At 42.8% G+C, this 21,200-nt stretch overlaps 1 protein-coding gene across 4 annotated transcripts in view; it reads left to right on the forward strand.

Annotated features, from left to right (window-relative positions):
• ESRRB (estrogen related receptor beta) overlaps positions 1-21,200 on the forward strand; it is a 218,818-nt gene that overhangs the window by 153,392 nt on the left and 44,226 nt on the right. For all 4 annotated transcript variants that reach the window (XM_048486027.1, XM_048486024.1, XM_048486028.1 and 1 more), the window contains one exon: positions 10,950-11,066. In XM_048486027.1, coding sequence (XP_048341984.1) covers positions 10,950-11,066 — 117 coding nt within the window. The remainder of the gene's footprint in view (positions 1-10,949; positions 11,067-21,200) is intronic.

A 21,200-nucleotide genomic window follows, 5' to 3' on the forward strand; every position in this document is an offset into this window, starting at 1 on the left:
GTGTCCTTGTGAATGGGCCACTGCGGAAGGGCAGGTATCCGTGTTCTCTGGCTGGCTGGCTGGCTGGCTGTACATGCCCTGCAATTGCAGTTCATTTATTAACTAGAGATCAAGCTTGAATTTCAATTTCCAGCTTTTAGAGATATTTGATACTTCCCTGGCTATTGAAATTCAGGTGTTGTGCAGTGCCAGAACGTAGACTGGATGGAAGCAGCTGGTACGGCTCTCTGAGCTTCTGCATACTGTCTGTGTCTTGAATCAGAGCACATGATGGCAAGGCTGTGATCACGCTGAAGGGCAGTGAAGGAAGGCAACTGTTACATTGGTGATGGTGGTCAGGATTAGGCCAAGCAGTAAGAATCAACAGAGGAGAACACCTTGTAGAGCAAGCAGATGCAGCCAGTGCTGGGACTCAAATAATTTAACAACCGGTTGTTTACAAGCACCATTTTAACAACCGGTTCTGCCGAAGTGGTGCGAACCTGCTGAATCCCACCACTGGGTGCAGCCCATTCCAGCAGCCAATGAGATACAGTGACTGGGAAATGCAGTACATAAAGCCATCACATATCTCCAGTAAGATCACATTCTTTGGGGAGAAAATGGCACAGAGGGGCAGCAGGCTGAATCCCCTTGTATGCTGTGTTCCTAATTTGAATTGGTAGGGTTGTCAACCTACAGGTACTAGCTGAGATCTCCTGGGATTACAGCCAATCTCTAGGAATGGAGATCAGTTCACCTGGAGAAAATGGCTGCTTTGGAAAATGGACGACATCGCATTATACCCCATTGAAGTTCCTCCCCTCCTGAAACTGTGCCCTCCTCAGGCTCCATCCTCCAAACCTCCAGGTGTTTCCCAGCCCTGAGCTGGCCACCCTATGAACTGGGCACTGCAATTGTGCAACATGGAAGGAACTTGCAACTCATCTCTGACTGTTACACAGGGTGAGGGCCCCAAATCCAACCTGTGTAATCTGTAATGTGAGAATTGGCTGACCTGGATAGAGTAGTTTGTTCAAGGCTTTCTAGTATGTTTTTGTCTGCTAATCAATATCTTATGTTCAAGACTGAATCCCTGTGTCATATTTTTTAAAGACGTGTGGCCTTTTTAGGTGTCATGTTTGTATATGTAGATGCATAAAAGCCAACGTTCAAGAGAGCTAATACTATGTAGTGGGTGTTAGACGAGGCATGGGGAGACCCTGGATTTAAACCCTTACTCTCCAATAAAATTTGTTATGTGGACCAGTCAATTTCTGTTTCATTTCATATTTAATTTATATCCTGCCCTCAGCCCTCCCCACAGGGCTGTTGCAGGGGTAAATGTGAGGAGAGAAGAGAACCATTTCTGCTATCTTGAGAGGAGAAGGGTGGGATAAAAATGTGCTAGGCAGAAAGCAAAATTTGCTTTGGGTCCTTCTTCCCTTACTAGAAAGTGCTGGAATTTAACCTCTTAGCAAAAGCAGTTTTACTCCAGTTTTGTGTCTTCCAGCAGCCAGGCCAGCTCAAGCCTTCTCCCAATGCATCTTTGCTGGTACAATAAAGTTACAAATGTGTGATATTGTGCCTTCCATGTGGCTTTGTGTTTTCATCAGAACTGCTTTTGTGATCCACCTTCTCCTGATCCACCTTTGACTGAAATTTTGCTGATTTTTCTCTTTTGTTTTATTCCCTCCAGTCTTTAGAAAGAATATTTTATATATTTCCTTTATTTTATTTTCTCAGTTTGTCGCACTTTTGTGTGTAGTAGATTGGTTCTATTGAATCTTTCACTAAGTATGTTTCTGGATGCTTTTGGGTATTAACAGTATAACTCTAAATGGAGTTGCACCCTTCTAGGTTCATTGTAACTCTGATTAGGATTGCAATTCTTGCCCCAAAGTCACCAAATAAAAGGTACCTGTTCTAACCACCTAAGAAGAGGGACACTTTGACTGGTCCTTGTATATTGAAACACTTATGTAATTGTCTTTGTCTTGGAACAGCTTGGATGCCAAGAGTAAAAAGAGCCCTATGGGGGAGAGTGGCATATAAGTTTAATAATAATAATTGGCCCACGGTGGTGATTCAAAGGCTCTAGGAGTTCTTGGTTATTAATTAAGTACATTTATTTTATCACAAGACACATCTCAGTCTAAACAGCAGGTGTGTGGCCACTCAGCTCTGGTTAAGCCGGATCTTGTGACATTTCTAGGCAGTATCTAACACCGTGTTGGTGCTAAACAAGTATTAAATAGTAGACTCATTTAACTTTAGACTTCAGCGTGACTCTCAGGAGTGTACATGCATCTTTTAAAAAGTCACACAAGAAACAGCCCTGAGGTCCATTACTGAAGTTGCAGTTGCTTCATATAACATCCTCTTGCCATAAAACAAATGCTGTGTTTCTTGGAAATTCACTGCCCCACCTATGCCTGCTGGTAGTCTTGAGAAATGTGGGGTATAAATTTAAATAATAAAACCAATGCTTATCTCTGGCATTTGGAATGTATTTAATTTTAGTTTTTTTAAAAAAAAATTATTGACATTTATAGTCTTCCTTTCTTACTGGAACTCCAGGCAGATTACACAGAGTAAGTCATTCAAATCAACAAGATGGGACAGGCGAGAGTAAATAGGATTTGGGATCAGATACAACCAAAAATATAAAAACAGAACTCAAGCATAGCAAATTGTTAGCATGATGCATTAAACGAATCAAAATTGCATAGTAGGATCCAGCTGATAGCAAACAATACACAGTAGTATAGAGCACAGTCCCTAATAATTTACACTGTGAACTTCTTCATGCAGTGCTGCAATAGCATCTGCATAGAAAAATCCTCTTGTGCTTGTATATTGCTTTCAAGTGTTTAAAGGATGCATTAACAATGTACATTATTTTTGTAGTGCTTACAACAGCCTTGTAAGGGAGATCAGTTTTTAATCCTAGTATGGCAATGGCCTGGAACTTGTCTGAGGCTGCTTACTTTTCTGAGGCAGTTATGAAAACTGAACTTGTCTGAGGCAGTTATGAAAACTGAGGAGCAGCAGTGGCGTAGGAGGTTAAGAGCTCGTATATCTAATCTGGAGGAACCGGGTTTGATTCTCCGCTCTGCTGCCTGAGCTGTGGAGGCTTATCTGGGGAATTCAGATTAGCCTTTGCACTCCCACTCACGCCAGCTGGGTGACCTTGGGCTAGTCACAGCTTCTCGGAGCTCTCTCAGCCCCACCTACCTCACAGGGTGTTTGTTGTGAGGGGGGAAGGGCAAGGAGATTGTAAGCCCCTTTGAGTCTCCTACAGGAGAGAAAGGGGGGATATAAATCCAAACTCTTCTTCTTCTTCTTCTTACTAAGTACATGGCACAGGGAAGATCAGAACCAGGGACTTTAGTACCATGAGGCAAATCTGTATGTGTGGCTGGAGCTCCCAGTGGCTTTTTTAAAGTGAAGACCTAATCCAAATCTGAGCTGCAGATTTGGGTGGGGGCGGTTAAGCCCTTCTCTGTGTCACAGCCCGAGCCTAAAATTGGGATTCCCAACCTCCAGGTGAGAGCTGGCAACAGATCTCCAGACTGCATAGATCACTTATTTATTTAAAACATGTATTCTACTCAGTGGCGTACCTAGGCAAACTGGAGCCTTGGGCAAAACCTGAGTTTGATTCCCCCCTTATGGGCAGCCACCCTCCCCCACCATGACCAAACAATGATTTTTTCCACCAGGTCATTTCAAAGTCACCATCACATTATAGAACATGCCCCAACTCACAAATCTGAACACAGCAATGGGCCATGCCACACAGCAGAAATATTTTTAAAAAACAATTTCAAAATGCTTTCAAAATGTTTTATTACTGTTATGAAAACATTTTATGGAGTTGTATCCAGTCCCTCCAATTGGGGGAAACAGCATCACTTTCAATATTATTTAAACTGGGGAACCCCAGATTCTCCTAAAAGGAGAATCTGGGCTCCCTAGTTTAAACAAGTGATGCTGGAATCCACCCCCAAACAGCATCATTTTCAGTGGTTTTTAAACTAGAGAGCCCAGATTCTCCTTTTAAATCCACCTTAAAGGAAGAATCTGGGGTCCCCAGTTTAAACAACATTGAAAGTGATGCTATTTTGGGGTGGATTCTCCCCCACCCTGAAACAGTATCACTTTCAATGTTTAAACTGGGGACCTTAGATTCTCCCTTAAAATCCATGTTGAAGGGGGTGGATTTAATAATAATAAAATAAACTACTCAATCACACCACCACCACCACCACCACCACCACCTTTATTAGGCATTGAGAGAAAAGAAAAAAAGAAAACAACCATTAGCAGGAAGGGGGTGGATTTAAAAGGAGAATCTGGGGAAATTTAAGGGGTGCCTGCTGTCAGGGGTGCAATTATTAAGATAGCAACACCAAAATTTCAGAGTATTTTCATGAGACCCTACTGATGATACCACCCTGGTTTGGTGAAGTTTGGTTCAGGGGGTCCAAAGTTATGGACCCCCAAAGGTGTAGCCCCATCTCCTATTAGCTCCCATTGGAAACAATGGGGGATGGGGGCACTCCCTTTGGGAGTCCATAACTTTGGACTCCCTAAACCAAACCTCACCAAACCTGGGTGATATCATCAGGAGAGTCTCCTGATAAATCCCTGAAATTGTGGTGCTGCTAGCCAAAAAACAGCACCTCCTCAGGCCAAAAACGGAAAAAACACTGAAAATACCAAAAAATCCCACAAATGAACCTGCATTTTTGGCGCCCGCCACAAGGGGGCACCCTGGGCAACTGCCCACTTTGCCCAATGGGAGGAACGCCTCTGATTCTACTCCTGCTGGAGAAAATTACTGCTTTGGAAAATTGACTATATCATAGCATTCCATTCACTGAATTCCATTCACTCCCGAAACCCTACCCTCCTAGGCTCTGCCCTCAAATCTCCAGGTATTTCCAAACTTGGAGTTTGCAGCCCTACTTAAAAAGAAGAAGAAGAAGAAGAAGAAGAGTTTGGATTTATATCCCCCCTTTCTCTCCTGCAGGAGACTCAAAGGGGCTTACAATCTCCTTGCCCTTCCCCCCTCACAACAAACACCCTGTGAGGTAGGTGGGGCTGAGAGAGCTCCGAGAAGCTGTGACTAGCCCAAGGTCACCCAGCTGGCGTGTGTGGGAGTGCACAGGCTAATCTGAATTCCCCAGATAAGCCTCCACAGCTCAGGCGGCAGAGCTGGGAATCAAACCCGGTTCCTCCAGATTAGATACACGAGCTCTTAACCTCCTACGCCACTGCTGCTCAGCACAGAGCACCTGTTCACTGCCTATCAGTACCTATTCAGCACCTAATCACCCTGACAATATCAGTGGGAAAAATAGGCCATTTCAGCTGCACACAGAGTTTCTAACATGGTTTCCTTTTTGTGTATTTTGTTGCTGTGTGCGTGTATCTGGACACAAGGCAGCTTAGTTTTCAGTGGTATTTTACCAATATAGCATTGATTTGGAGATCTTTGGAAATGAACTTTTAGCATTTGGGTAATTAAAGCTTGCTCAATGGTAATTAAAGCTTGCTCAAGAAGCAGAAAAACAGAAAGAAGCCATATTTGGAGAACAACGGGAAAGCATCTTTAAACTTCTCTGATTGCAAGTTCTTTGGTTCTTCATCGCACTGCTCTTTCTTTGTTTGCATTTTAGGTAATAATTGGGAAATTATATTTCAATAATCAAGCTGAGAGATTTAATTTTTAACTGCAGTACAATCGCAGAACTCCTTCCTGTTAGAGGTTTGGCAAAACCCCATGCCAAATGTTGTTGTGGGCTCCTGCAAGACTTTCTAGTCAGGCGGTGATGAGGTTTAGACTGGACCTGGTTTTTTTAAAGCTGTTTTTATATCCTTTGGTTCTTTTAAGTAGATATTCAGTTGTTTTTTTCTCTCTGTGTGTTCCCTGTGTCTCTGTGATATCATCCACCACTTGCCCTGGGGACTGGGAATGACAAGAAACTTAAAGAAATCAATTAATGTATTAGTTCTTGGTCTAAGACTGGAAGCATTTTCCTCCTGGCTAGGAGCATATTTTCTGATGAACTTACACCCCTCCCCCCCGCATCTTGTTTTTGTTGAGAGCCAATAAACTGGGCCTAAGGAAACTCACTTTCCAATCCTAGCTCAGTGGATTCTGTGGCTCCTTTCAGATTACAGTTCCAAACTAGATGTTATCCACTGCTGGACCAGTTCCAAGTAAAACAGTATGGGTTTTCATGCAGCTCATTTGAATCCATCTGTTAGCTGACTCTGAAGCATCCTGGCAATTTCAAACAGTGCCACTTTTTCTCCACCACCTGTCTTAGTGGCAATTTTTTGGCTTTTTTTAAAGTGCTAAAATTAGTGCTATAGCATTATAGCACCATAGCAATCTAATGCATCTAAATCAGTGATTCTCAACCTTCCTAATGCCGCGACCCTTTAATACAGTTCCTCATGTTGTGGTGACCCCCAACCATAAAATTATTTGTGTCTTGGTTCCTAAGACCATCAGAAATATGTGTTTTCCGATGGTCTTAGGCGACCCCCGTGAAAGGGTCGTTCGACCCCCAAGGGGGTCGCAACCCACAGGTTGAGAACCACTGATCTAAATGTTGGTGATATACAGGTAGCACTGAATTGGATCTCTGTGGTGTTGTAGCGCTATAGCACTAATGTTAGAAGATTTTTTAAAAGCAAAAAGGGAAAACACTGCAAACAAAAAAGGAGGGGAAGGTAATCCTTTTTGGAAGTATTCCAGACATTTTAAACAGCACACTGCATCAATTCAGAGGGCACGGAAAAACTGAAAATGGGAGAAAGCAATTTTCATTTAAAAAGTCCCAGGAAGCCTATGAGACACAAGCAGCTTTGTTTGAAAAGGTAAAAAAAATCCGTAAACAAACAGGAACAAAAAACAGTTGTATCTGAAACAACACAAAAAATCTGTTAGCAGCCAGTTACTCAGGTAGACTATAAGGGCAGTTTGAAAGGGGGTTTGTCTTAACATGCAAAACAGGTATAGTATATTGGTTAGACACTAATGGGAGTAAAATCATGAATTACTCAACAAAGCAGTTTAGCACTTCAATTTACTTTTTTGAAACTCATTATTAAACTGTGAGCTAATCAGGGATACATTCATATTTTACTGAGCAACACAAGCAACTTCTAAATAATTTTGGTCCATTCCGAATATCACAAAAAAAGATGTCTGTGGAACATCTTAAAAAGAGGTAATTGCCTGTTTTCACTCATCACACCCAAAATAAGATGTCCAGTGGACATCTTAAAAAGAGGCAGCTTCTGATGTACTTTCCAGAAAGCAAAGGCGTCAGAGGGAAAAAGAGGCTGTTTCCTGCCCAACCATTGTGCGCTCTGGTCAGTTTCACACTCAGCTTGCACATAACACTTTTTGTGCAACTGAAGGGATTCTCTCTGCCACCATTTGTTAAAGGTTGCCCAAGGACATTTCCTCAGCAGTCTCCAATCCTTGGCATTTTTTCAGCCCAAAAAGTACATAGTTGTACTCAGCTGTGGAGTAAGAAAAATCTAAGTCAGTCGGCGGAGGCAGTGGCGTAACTAGGCAAACTGGAGCCCTAGGCAAAACCTGAGTTTGATGCCCCCCAGGCACGTGCCCAATGCAACGCGCACCCCCCCTTGTAGCTACGCCCAGTGGCATATCTAGGCAAACTGGAGTTTGGCGCCCCCCCATGGGCAGCCACCCTTCCCCACTGTGACCAAGCAATGATTTTTTACACCAGGTTGTTTCAAAGTCACCATCACATTATAGAACATGCCCCAACTCACAAATCTGAGCACAGCAATAAGCCATGCCACACAGCAGAAATATTTTTTTGAAAACATTTTATTTATTTATTTATTATGGGATTTATAAGCCGCCTCACCCCCGAAGGGCTCGAGGCGGCTCACAGAATATCTGCACATTAAACAACAATCAACAAAACATATCAAATACAAGAGCTTAATTCATTAAAACTTTAAACTTAAAACTTTAAAACTTAAATAACAGTTACAATTATATACCAGTTAAAACAGCAAGGCGCCCGATCTACAGGCCAGTGGAAGGAGGGGATAGATCGGACCCAAGATGGAAACCAGGGCCCGGCCAGATGGAAAACGGCAGCTTCACTGGGGGGTGATAAAACCGCGGCCAGCCCCCCCAAAGGCTCGGTGGAATAGCTCAGTCTTACAGGCCCTGCGGAACTCTCCAAGGTCCTGCAGGGCCCGGACAGCTGGAGGTAGAGCATTCCACCAGGCAGGGCCATTTTCAAAATGCTTTCAAAATGTTTTATTACTGCTATGAAAACATTTATGGTGTTGTATCCAGTACCCCCAGTTGGGGGAAACAGCATCACTTTCAGTGTTTCAAAAGGAGAATCTGGGCTCCCTAGTTTAAACAAGTGATGCTGGAATCCACCCCCAAACATCATCATTTTCAATGGTGTTTAAACTAGGGAGCCCAGATTCTCCTTTTAAATCTACCTTAAAGGGAGAATCTGGGGTTCCCAGTTTAAACAACATTGGAAGTGATGCTATTTTGGGGTGGATTCTCCCCCACCCTGAAACAGCATCACTTCCAATGTTTAAACTGGGGACCTCAGATTCTCCCTTTAAATCCATGTCAAAGGTGGGGGGATTTAAAAGGAAAATCTGGGAAAATTTGGGAGGTGCCTGCTGGCAGGGGTGCAATTGTTAAGCTAGCAGCACCAAACTTTCAGGGTATCTTTAGGAGACTCCCCTAATGATGCCACCCAGGTTTGGTGAAGTTTGGTTCAGGGGGTCCAAAGTTATGGACCCTCAAAGGTGTAGCCCCCATCTTCTGTTATCTCCCATTGGAAACAATGGATGATGGGGTACCCCGTTTGGGAGTCCATAGCTTTGGACCCCCTGGACCAAACTTCACAAAACCTGGGTTGTACCAGTAAAAGATTCTCCTGATGATACCTCCCAGGTTTGGTGAAGTTTGGTTCAGGGGGTCCAAAGTTATCAGCCCTCAAAGGTGTAGCCTCATCTCCTATTAGCTCCCATTGGAAACAATGGGAGATGGGGCACCCCCTTTGGGAGTCCATAACTTTGGACTCCCTGAACCAAACCTCACCAAACCTGGGTGATAGCATCAGGAGAGTCTCCCAAAACATCCCTAAAAGTTTGGTGCTAAAGACTGCGCCCTCTGCAGGCCAAAAATGGAAAAACACTGAAAATACAAAAAATCCCACAAACAAACCTGCGCCCCCTACAGGGCTGCGGCCAGGGCAACTGCCCACTTTGCCCAATGGGAGGAACGCCTCTGGGCGGAGGGGAGGTCAACCTGGTGTTTTTCAATGGGAGCTAGACTGGTCTTTCAAGGGGCTAAGATTTTTGTATTTGTGTCTGTATAGCTGCTGAGATAGCTCATCAATTTTTTTAAAAAAAACCCTATATATTGCCAGTATCAGCAAGACCAGCTGATTATAACAATGTACTTTTGGGGCTGAAAAGACACCCAGGATCAGAGCCTGCACAGCAAATGTCCTGGGGCAACCTTCAGCAAATGACTGCAGGGAGAATCCCTTCAGCTGCACACAAAATGTCAGGTGCAAGCTGAGCGTGAAGTTGACCGGAGAGCAAAACAGTTAGGCGGGAACATTAAGTCACCTCCAGAACTCTGCATTCCACACAGTCAGGCAGGAGACATCTGGCAGGCATCTTAGTGGGGAAAGGTGCGCTTTGTAGTGTTCTCCAAAAAAAGACACCTTCAGCTAAAATAAGGACATCTCGGGAGGAAAACTGTGGAGTGCCTTAAGATGTCTTATTTCGGCTGTGCTGAACAAACCAATGTAGGTCAAAAGTCAAGTGATGGCTGATTGGGTGATCAGCTGGGAGTCTAGTTTTGATCCCAGGCCTCTCAACAAAACAGCTACATGGTGAAATAGCAAAAGGAAGATGAGAAAGAGCTCTTTTCTCTCCCCCCCCCCCCATCTCCAAGCTGGGTATGGACAAAACAATCCTTCTGAACTCCTCCTTGCAAAGGGAAGAGGAGAAAGAGTTTGTTTCTCTTCTTTTCTCTGTAATCCAAGCTAGCAGCTTAGGTGGGGAGAAGGGAAATCAGCTGGATTTCTGATCATCCCTTCCCATTGGCTGCTGTTTCAGTATGTATGAGAGGTACCCGGGTTTCCAGGATGGGAAATCAGAACCCAACTTCCAGCTGATCAGTTGGGTATATTGCTGACTACAGAGTGAAATTTCCCCAGTAAGAGATCAAAAACTAACTCCCAGCTGATCTCTCATTAGCTGAGATTTGACTTCTCATGGCTGAGCCTCTTCCTGCAAATAGTGAACTGTTTATGAACAGCCCATCAAATTAATTTTAGGCTTTATGCCATTGTAAGCTGAACTGAGCCTTTTGGGGGTAGGGGATAGGGTGGGGTATAAAGAAACAAATAAATAAATGGCTGCCTGATCACAATTGCTAATGGAAAGTGTACCAAACTGGCAGGTGTTCGAGTTTCTTTAAGGAGACCTGAGTTCAAATTCCTACTCAGTCATGAAACTCACTAAGTTGGGGTAGTATCCCACTAAGCTTAACCTGTATTGCAGCACTGAGAGAATAAAGGCAGGGAAGTATTGCAGCATTGAGAGAATAAAGGCCACCATGAACTCCTTGGTGGGATAAAACCATTAATAAATGTAGAGGAAAAAAGTATTCGTATGCATCGTCATGTTCCAGCACATCAATTGCAGTTCATGAGGCTTCCAAATTCCTCTGTTTGGTTCCATGCCAAAGGTGTGAATAAGTCCACAGTGTGTACGTAGATGATGCTTCTGGGTATATTGATCATTATATGAATTCACCAGGCAGACTCTCTGAAGAACAAAGCTTCTTGGGACATTGAGACAGTCCTTGCTTCTATTTGTTGCAAGACTTTAGTGACCACTGCTCTTTGTATTTCCAGGGAACATTGAATACAGCTGTCCAGCTACCAATGAATGTGAAATCACAAAACGGAGGCGCAAGTCCTGTCAGGCATGTCGCTTTATGAAATGCCTCAAAGTGGGGATGCTGAAAGAAGGTAAGGAGAGACTGCCAATGTCTTCAGGTCACTTGGCAGCACCAGAGGGGGGGAAAACTCTCTGAACAAGGCCAGGTTACAATTTGGGGTGAAGAAGGGGACATAGGGAGGCTAGAATTTTGTGTGGTTCAGCAGCATAGTGGCACACAAGTGAAATGTAGTTTCAAATTTGAACCAGAATGCTGAAGTGAACAAAACCAATGTTGATCCTATCTGCTTTCCCCATCATTTCCCTGGAAGAAAGCTCAGTTGCCACTGACATGTCCAGTTTGAACCCTGGGATTCTTTGAGTAGCCATGACACTTGGTGAAGCAGATAAATTCAACTCTTTGGAAGATTCCCAAAGACCATGTTCTCATTCCTTTCAGCATGCCTTCACGATTTTCTGTTCAAAGGCTCTTGGCAGTGTACATTTATGATTGTTTACTCTCTCAAGTTCAATATATGATGAACCGGTGTAGACGGTGAAGAAGTTAATGCTAAAACAATTGGATTTTACGAAAACTCTCATTTGAGAGGGGAAACCTGAAAGCATATCTACTCAACTGTGGCCTTGTCCCCGCTACCTGCATATGGGAGGAGGAAGAAGGAAGGACAGTGCTGAAGTTATGAATCTCTGTGGCCCAAATATCCTACCACCAGAGTTCTCCCTTGGCAGCTACTCACAAGATACTTCTACAGGAAATAGCATTATTGGAAGAATGTATAGAGTCTTCTTGACATATCTAATCACAGAAAAGCCATTTTTTTCCCACATGTGATAGTGTACATACCTTGTCCTACACATAGATTATGACTGTACAGGAAAAGAAATTGGCATTGTTTTTTGTAGCCACTTGCTTAAAAATTGGGTGGGGGTGGGGGAATGGTTGAAGAATGCCACGTTTCCTTCCCTCCACATATTTTGAACAGTTATTTTTATCAGCACTTTTGCAGAGAATATGCTACAGGTTCTGTGTTTCCGCATGCATGAGACAAGATGATTCAGAACTGCGCAGTGAACATGGTGTGGCTAGTTTACAGAAGTGTGTGAGACTGCTTTAGCCTTGTCACAAGTGAAAGTCTGATGATAGTCCATTTGTTCTGAGGTCAGATAAATATCTCTGGTTGGTAAGAGGCCTTTTATCCCTGGGCAGGTGCTCAGCCTACCGTCTCACTCAGCTGATTGATCTGTTCTGTATTGTCTGAACAGGGCTGGACTTGTCTGTCATGCTTCGGCTTCCCTTCCTTTCCCCTCATCCATTCAAGGTGAGCCATTGGGAATTTGATGGCAAGGAAACACATTCTTATGGATTGGCTTCAAAGCTTCATTTCCTTGGGTTCCCACCTTCCCCAAATGGAAGACAGGGGATGGATGGATTGGGAGTAAAGGTAGCAGTTGTAACTTTTTGCATCAATGTGCTTGGGAAAGCACAGCTGCCTCAGCCTAACCCATTCAAAAGAAAACCTATCAGCTATAAAGCACTCCAGCCTGGTACATTTCAGCCAAAGCAGGCAGACTGCCACCATGAGAGCCAGAATGAACCGGAAGCTGTGCACCGTGCAAGCTTGTGCTGTTCGTCATGTAGATTATGGAACCTGTTTTCTCTCTGATTAATAGATTTTATCTGAGGTTAAATCTGCAGCTCTCCTCCTGACCTTGGGGAGGTCAACCCTGTGACCCTCCATGACCTTGCTTTAGATTAGGCTGATGATGTGTCCAGTGAAAAATAGTTGCCTGCTTTGAAGGTGGAAAAGTTGCCTACTGATGTGTTGTCCTTTGCAGACCAGGGGCAGAAAGTACAGAATCTCTCTTCATCCCCTAGATTCTTTTATATTACTTACTCTTTTCTGTGTATACCACCAAACCACATTTATCTCAATGCACTAAATTCGCTTAGGATCCAGTTCTTCATCCCTTGATTCAATACAAATTTTGCTATCAGACTTCAAAATAAGGCTGTGCACTTAAAACCATCATTTTGTTTTTCAATTTCAGAAACATTATGATCACCGTTTATCTAAAATTTTGGGGAAATCACATCATTTTGGGTGGTTTGGGAATATTTTTGTGGTTTGGGAATATTGAGCTCATCATTTCCTACAGGGAAATAACTCTGGCTGTCAAGAGTAACTATTGTTTAACCAAATGTCACAGAAATTTGAGGGAATCTGATTCTCCCTCTGTCTACTAAGGCCAGTAGGGAGTAAATTCTAGAACTGTGAAAATTTTGGGAGTTGTTCTATTTTAAACATTCGCAAGCCAAAATGAAACAAGAAATGTTTGGAAATATTGGAATGCGCACCTCTTTCAGAATGGCCCAAATTTAAACTCTTCTGTGTGTCAATATTTGCGATTGCATGTACCAGGATGGCAGAAGACAGGGAGCCATTAAGAACATGCCTTTTGCCAGAACTCCTAGTTTTTATTGCTATTTCTTCCCACCTCCCTGCAGCAACATAGGGACTGTGGTGATTTCTGAGGCTGTGTCATGAACTAGAAGTTGTAGCACATATGCAGTTGGCCAGGCTCTTCCACCTCTCCCCCTGAGTAATGGCTAGTGACAGAAAATGTGTTGCATGGAGTCATCATGCTAAAAGTCTCCTTGCCCCTCTCCCCTCCAAGTGGCAGCCAGTATATTAGAGCAGGGAAATATGCAGCATGTTGTCATCATATCACGTATTATGTATTATGAGACTCATGGGAGGGAAGTGGGGATGCTGATTTCGGCAGCAGCTATGCATGTTCCAGAACACCTAGCTAATGGTGATCTACAAAAATAGCCATAGAGTTGTGAATTATTGTGACCGCTAAAAAGTCTACTAGCGTAATAACAAGAGAAGTAGCAGTAATAATTTAATAACAATGTGAATTCAATCGATACGGTTGCACACAAAGATAATGAAATCTAGAAAAGTGAAGAAAAATAGTTTTATAGTGTTTGGCCTCCAAGGAGTCAGCAGTTCCTTTGAAGAACAAATCTATAATTGACTTTCTGCACAGAAGTGCAGAATTGGCTGGGGATTTTTACTTGTAAAGGGGTCACTGGTTTTGCCTACTGTTGGTTCCTGTGATTTCTGTTGGCTCATCCACTCCATCTCCTAGTCAGTGCAGAACTGTTTGCACTGGCACTTTTCCTGTTTCTATATCCAGGTCAGTTTCAGAAGCTCCAGATGAAAAGTTTGCTTTTGAGTTGCACCTCCAAATATTCATTATTAAGAAGGAATATACTGATGTTCAAGCTGCTACTTGTTCTGCAGAATCATGTCACATAACCATCTCCTACCTTCCCACTAAATTTCAAGGTGTGTATAGTGTCTAGCTTTTGGAGATAAAGCTGAGAAGTTAGAGGAATGACCAAAAATGCAACACATGATAATAAAAATCCCATGACTGCATTTGGGCCAATGGTGTTCCTCAGGGCCTCTTTCTGTAAAAGCAAATAGTTATTATCAATTGTTTTTCATTATGAAATTCCCAATAACCTCAGGTATGGAGTGTACAATGTGAAGAGAACCCAGACAAGGTGGCATGGGTGAAGAAGATGATTCTAGCAATCCTGCATTAGAAAGCACTTTCTCCAGCCCACTGGTTTCTGTAGGGAGAGAACTACCTGGCAAATATTACCAAATAGAGACCCGTGAAAGGGGGCCATCTCCATACATCGTTCTATGTGTATTCCTGCAGGCCTGCTCACACATGCATAGTGAATAGACCTGAGTTTGGAAGAAAAAAAGTTCTCTATGCCAGTCTCTTCCATCACACTTGAGAATCCTCAGGATTGCTGTAAGGATTAAATGGAAGCAAGGGGAATTATTTAAGCCTCTTTGAGTCCTCACTGGGGAGAAAGGCACTGTATTATGTGAACACAGCTGGGAGATCCTTTGCACTTTGGTCCTCTCTCTTTTCTTCACACCTGGCCAGATAATTAGCCATTTTCATGGGCTTTGATTAAAACAGCTCTGCTGGATCAGACCACTGGTCCATTTCATCCAGCATCCTGTTTCACACAGCAGCCAACCTTCCCTTCATGTTGCCTCCTAGCACTGAGTTTCAGAGGTATAAATGGTATTTGTTGTGCCAGACAAGTATGGTTTGTGCTTTTTCTACAAACCAGGTTTTCAAGCTAATTAGTGTTTGCAATCCTGGCTTATGGGGCAAGCACCAGCCATAGTTTACTGAATCACCTGTAATGACAAGCTATGGTTTGCTGCAGACCCAAAAATAACTAGGTATCTGCCTGTGAGTGAACAGAAGATGTAGGAGTGAGTGTGTGACTGTGAGACTTATTCACAGAAAAACAAATGATTCTGTTTGAACCAACTATAAAATAGGAGCAACTCAAACACATCCACATTCCATGTTTGGATGGGAAGGGTGGAGGGGTTAGAGGAGGAAAAAAATCTAATATCTGTATACTTTTCTATTTAAAAGATATCTCCAAGAACACATGGGGGAAAAAAGAGGGATCATGATTTACTGGAGACATCTCAGATAATAGTGATTGTCCTTGGTAAATAAGGACAGTTGGCACTTATGCATCAGGTGAACTGAAGGAAAAAAGTGAGGCTCCAAAGGGATACTTTAAGGCTATGAAAGACTATCTCTGTGATGCGCACAGCATTGGAGGTTTTGTTATGGCAATGCAGAAAGTGAATGAAAAACAGAAGCAGGAAGGGAGCAGAGCAAGCAATCAATAGGTTTCTCAGATATCCTGGCCACTTTGCTTAAGAGAGCCCTAATCAATGTAGAGCAACTAAGGAAATGCATGTGCTCTACTGGGCCATCTCAGTTTCTTCTACCATGACACTGCAGAGTGGAAACTCACTGAGATAAACTACAACATGTGGATAGAACACAGTATGGAAAACTACCCATGCAAAGCCTGATACAAGTGAATACGTATTCAGTGCACTGACTTTCATACTGAAAGTTATTTTTTAACAAGAGTTAATTACAGGCTGTTTTTCTTTGACACTCTAGGTCTTTTTGCTAGGAAAGAGGTCAAGAAGTGAGTAGATTCAGAGCATGAAAGCTTATCTCATATAAGAAGGCTGATACTTCTGTTTGCACTGGCCATTTTAGGTTGCATCATACCAGTTCTGTGCTGGCTATCACCTTTATGATAAAAAGATAGTTCAGGGGGCCAGAAGAAATATGAGCTGACTGAAGTCAGGTGGTTGTAATTATGACCTTACAGTACAGTGAAGAAAAATACTATTTTGTCTATTTTCTCTGTAGTAGTCAATGCAAAGGAAAAGTGCTATGAAAATCTTTTAGCAGCCCCAATAGTCTGAGCAATAAGCAAACAAAATAATGTGTAACAGAGGCAGGTGACAAGTAACATGTGAAATGTTGTGAAGTGCTGACTTTACTCAGGGAAAGCTTTTCTTTGAGAAGGACTGCATGGGAAAAACTGGTTTCAAGGACCTATGAGAAACTTATTAGGCAGAAAGCAGCCAGCACAGATATACTTCCAGAAACATCAAGTTCACAGGGGAAATTCTGAAGTAGTTTCTATTTTCCCCCCTGAGTAATCTTTTGATGACTTTGTGAGTGAAGGACCCCAAAGAAATTTGGCCTTTCCTTAGAGAGGAAGTGTTTATACCACCTCATGGATCCATGCACCAGATTAACTAAAATCATGCAACTAAACATGTGCAAATATGTGTGGTTAAACACCTTCTTCAAATGTAATTGTGTGGTTACGTGTCTGTATTTTAAACAATTTTAATGTTTATATGTTTATTTTATTATTGTATGTTATGTGTTGCCTACTGGCCTTACTGTTCACCGCTCAGAGCCCTTCGGGGATTGGGCAATATAGGAAAACTAATAAATAATAATAAATAAAATAATAGAAGCATAAAAAACAAAACTAAAAAGGGAGTGCCATGTTTCCTGCCCCTGGAGCAGTCTGGCTGCTCTTTGAGTTGTAGAGTGTGAGAATGCAAAGCACCTCCCCCAGGCTCTGCAAGGCTCCTATAACTCCCTCAAGCCTATTGAGACTGGCCCTACTCATCTTCAGTTCTCCAACCGCAATCACTGATAGAAGAGGAGCTTATTTGGAACACTGGCAGAGGCTTTTCTGATCTGGTCCTTCTGGTTACTTCATTGGCTGTCCGGCTGAAGACATACTCCATGTATCTGATAAAGTGGGCCTGGTTCCCATGGAAGTTTACATTAGGAAACATGAGCTTAAAATTGTCAGGTAGTCTTTAAAGCAGTGTTTCCCAACCTTTTCAACATCACGGTACCCTTGACCTCATTCTTCATATCTCACGGTACCCCTGCCATCCCCCACCTTCCCCTCCCAGTGCCCCTGCTTGCCACCACCCCCCCACCTTCCCCTCCCAGGGTGAAGGGAAGCATTGTGTGTGTGTGCGTGTGTGTGTGTGAATTGGCTGCTGACCTTGTGGCAGGCCCTGCCTCCTGGGCCAGCTCCATGTCCTTGCTGGCGCCGGCTGGAGACATCACAAAAGTATCTTCCTAATTGCACAACAATAGCCAATAAGAAGGAAATAGCCAATAAGAAGGGAAATTTTGTAAATCCTTGGTAAATTGGAATGGAGGGGAAAATGGCATGTAGGAAAAGGGATTGGATTTCTAGGGATTCTGAAGCATTGTCACTAAGTTCTGGTACAAGAAACAAATTCCTGGGCTGGACATGTACTCAGAAGCAATCAGTTCCTATTTGTGTGTACTGTATAAAAATGTGTACATGTGTTGGGAACTCTGAACAAAAAACCCCCTTTTGGATGATTCTAGAATATTGAAGGGACAAATAAGGAGCAAATGGCTGATTATGCAGGGCGAGGTCTTACAGCTTCAAAGTGAACTGACCAGGGAGTTTTTGTTCGGGGACACGTTTGGCATTATTACCACCACCCTGTGGGCCAGGCATTACTCATCAGCTGACTTTTTGCTTGCATCCAGGAAGGGAGGGGGGGGGGTTTGATGACGCATGCATCCTTTAATGTTTAATATAATCTTTAATTTTAACCCTAATCTTATCAATAGATTTATATGTCAATCTATTGATAGATTTATCAACGTAAAAAGGCAAAATTTCTTCAATACAGCATCTGTACATTTTGCCTGAACACTGATTGTCTTTTAGAGTAGGAAGTGAGGGGGGGAGTAATGGCAGCTGCAAAACTGCAAAAAGATGTGAACTGCCATTTTCTAAGCATCCCAGGTTCACAATCATCTGTCTCCCAAAGTGCTGTAAACCCAAGCATCAAGACCAACGGGCTTTTCCTGGTGTGGTCTGGAATCATTGATTACTTGTGTATAAAACTACAAGGCTGGGGACATCCCACTTTGTTGATCAAATGAAAGCAAATTGGGTATTAGCACTGATCAACTAGTCTTATTATTTTTACTTTTTTTGGTAAGTATAAATTTATCAACCTATCATTGTCGTTATTTAATTTTTAAAAAAATCTGAAGACCTTAAGGTATGCAGGAGTGGAGAGACCACAGGCAATAGAAGTGATATGGCAGGACAAGAAGAGGGAAGCAACAGGGAGGAGGGTGAGGTGGAAGCATGCAAAGCAGCATGAGGGAGTTTTATGTCTGTGTGTGGGGGGTAAGACTAGGCAGGCTGGCTGCGGGCAGAGGGAATAAGTACAGGGCAGAGCTGTGCCCACTAGCAAATTTGTCCCATTCTGGCAACGAAACAAAATTAAAATTGTGCTATAAATGAATTAGTTTGCCGCGGACAGAGTGGAAAGTGAAAGCGGGGCTAGAGGAAATATGTCCATACAAGAAATCTTGCCACAGCAGACATTCACCTCTACCACACCTGGTGTGTAATCGGGCAATGTTTGCATGCAGTGGAGAGAATATTTGGTTTGGAGAGATGGGTGTGGAGGTGGAGCATATTTCTGTGGGAAATAGATAACCATCCTGTAGGGGCTGCTCCTGAATGTTGTATGCCATTAATATTCTAAAGGAAGGCCAGCCTCAACCTGTTCAGAGATATACTGCAGGGATGGCTATATGAGGGGAACTGGAGAGATTCAAGGATGGATTTATCGGTGGCTACTAGCCATGGTAACTAAAGGGAACCTCCACTTTCTAAGGCAATAAACCAGTACTAAAAAACCACAGAGTCTCTATGCCCTGTTGGTTGGTCCTCTGGGGAATCTGGCTGGTCACTGTGTGATACAGAGTGGTGGACTAAATGGAGCACTGGACAGATCCAGCATGGTGCTTCTTGTGCATTTAATTTTAAGGATTCCCATCGAGAGAACTATAATCTACTTTAAATGTTCAGTCTCTTTCTCCTTCATTTGTTTGATACGTTTCAGCCTACAGGTCTTCCACTCTTGTTTCTTCCCTTGGCCCCACATAGATATTTGTGTTCAAGGCTAATTCCTTTTTTCATCTATGAATCACTGAAGAATATCCAAGTGACTAGTGTCTTAAATTCTTAAATTAGCTCTCCTCCCACTCCTCTCCATGTGTTCTTCTTACCCCAAGGATCTCCAGCCCCATTCTCTTTTTTTTCTTCTCAAGGGCTCACCCACTGCCACATGTACAGTCATACATTTTTAGATGTTCTTGTTGCTTTGGTTGTCATTCTGACCATTCTAGCTAATCTTTATTGCTTGCCAAAGACAAAAAGTTTGTCAGGATAATCTATGAGTCACTGATAGCAATAACTTCCTGGATACTAAATCTAACAGTAACTGTGGTGTTTTTGTGTAATGTCTAAGGCCACAGTTCCTGGGGGATGGGAGGGGTTACCAGACAGACCCATGGAGGGGGCTTGCTTTTGAAGCAGTGCTCCTACCTATTCTGCCAACCTTGTAGGGTGGCCTAGCAATGCAATGCCAAGATGGAATGCCATCCTCTTCGTTGGCTCGGTATCATCCATGAGGACAGAAAAAACTGCCTGGACTAGCTCTCGCTAATATCATCTTGCAAAGCAAGTCTGCCATACCTTCTCCTAAAAAGATTAAGGAAAACACAATGCCTTCAGCTGGGAAAGCAAATCACACCTTCAGCCTCAGCATGCCTACTTCTTTGAAACAAAGAGTATGCTAATATGATTTCCTCAAAAAGTTCCTGCAAGCCATTCTTCTAAAATACTAATCTCATCTTCTAGTTTCTAGCTAACCTCTCCCAAGACCACCTTAATTTACACTGCCCTTGTCCCGAAGTTGTGATTGAGTCAGCTTTTCCCTAAATCTAAATATCTTCAGACACATCTTAGCTTAGAACATTAAATCTAAGTGTCAAACATTAATTTTAAGTATCCTCCACTTAACTGAAGCACACACCACTTACGTTAAGTGACCTTCTCTTGTCTCTCCTCCTTTGTCCTGGGAGATTAGGATTATGGTACTTAGCATAACTTGAGGGCCCATTTCTCCCTGTAACTATCCCCCTCACCCAGCACTCACTCAGTATTTAGTATTTTCCTGGGCAACTCGCTGGATAATATTGTTCCCAGCACGTTGCCTTCTTCCCCCGTTCTTCTATCAGAGCTAAGCACAGGTTGCTGAACTCTACTCATCAGACCAATCCACTTCTAGATTAGGTAATTATCTCCTTTATTCCCCCCAAATCCCTCACTATTCCAGATCATTACCCTCAACACTATCTATATCATAGGACTGTGTGAATTTTCTGTGTGTATCAGCCATTGTGTGCTTGTAATTTTATTATTGTGCTTTTTCTAATAAATTTGTTAACTTTTTTTCCTGATTCCTGCAGATTACTTTTGGAAACTACCTCTGTAAACTCTAAATCTAAATATCTTCAGATACTCCTTAGCTTAGAACATTGCATCTAAGTGTCAAACATTAATTTTAAGTATCCTCCACTTAAGCACACACCACTTAAGTGATTTTCTCTGGTTTCTCCTCCTCTCATTAAGTTCTGTCTGACCTCACTAATTCCCCACTCAAAGGGGCAGACCCTAGCATTTAGAGTAAGAAGGGAGTCCCCTGAAGTCAGTGGCCACTCATTTCTAGATTACAAGAGAGCCATTGTAGTTTAGTAGCTACAGTGTTGCACTAGGATCTGGTAAACTCAAGTTTAAATTCCCACTCTGCCATGGAAGTTCACCAGTTAACCTTGGGCATGGTTTTGAGGAGAAGGAGGAAGAAAGAACAATGTTGAAAAGCCACTTTGGAGCTCCT

This window comes from Sphaerodactylus townsendi, linkage group LG02 (genome assembly GCF_021028975.2).
Source record: "Sphaerodactylus townsendi isolate TG3544 linkage group LG02, MPM_Stown_v2.3, whole genome shotgun sequence".
Lineage (NCBI taxonomy): Eukaryota > Metazoa > Chordata > Lepidosauria > Squamata > Sphaerodactylidae > Sphaerodactylus > Sphaerodactylus townsendi.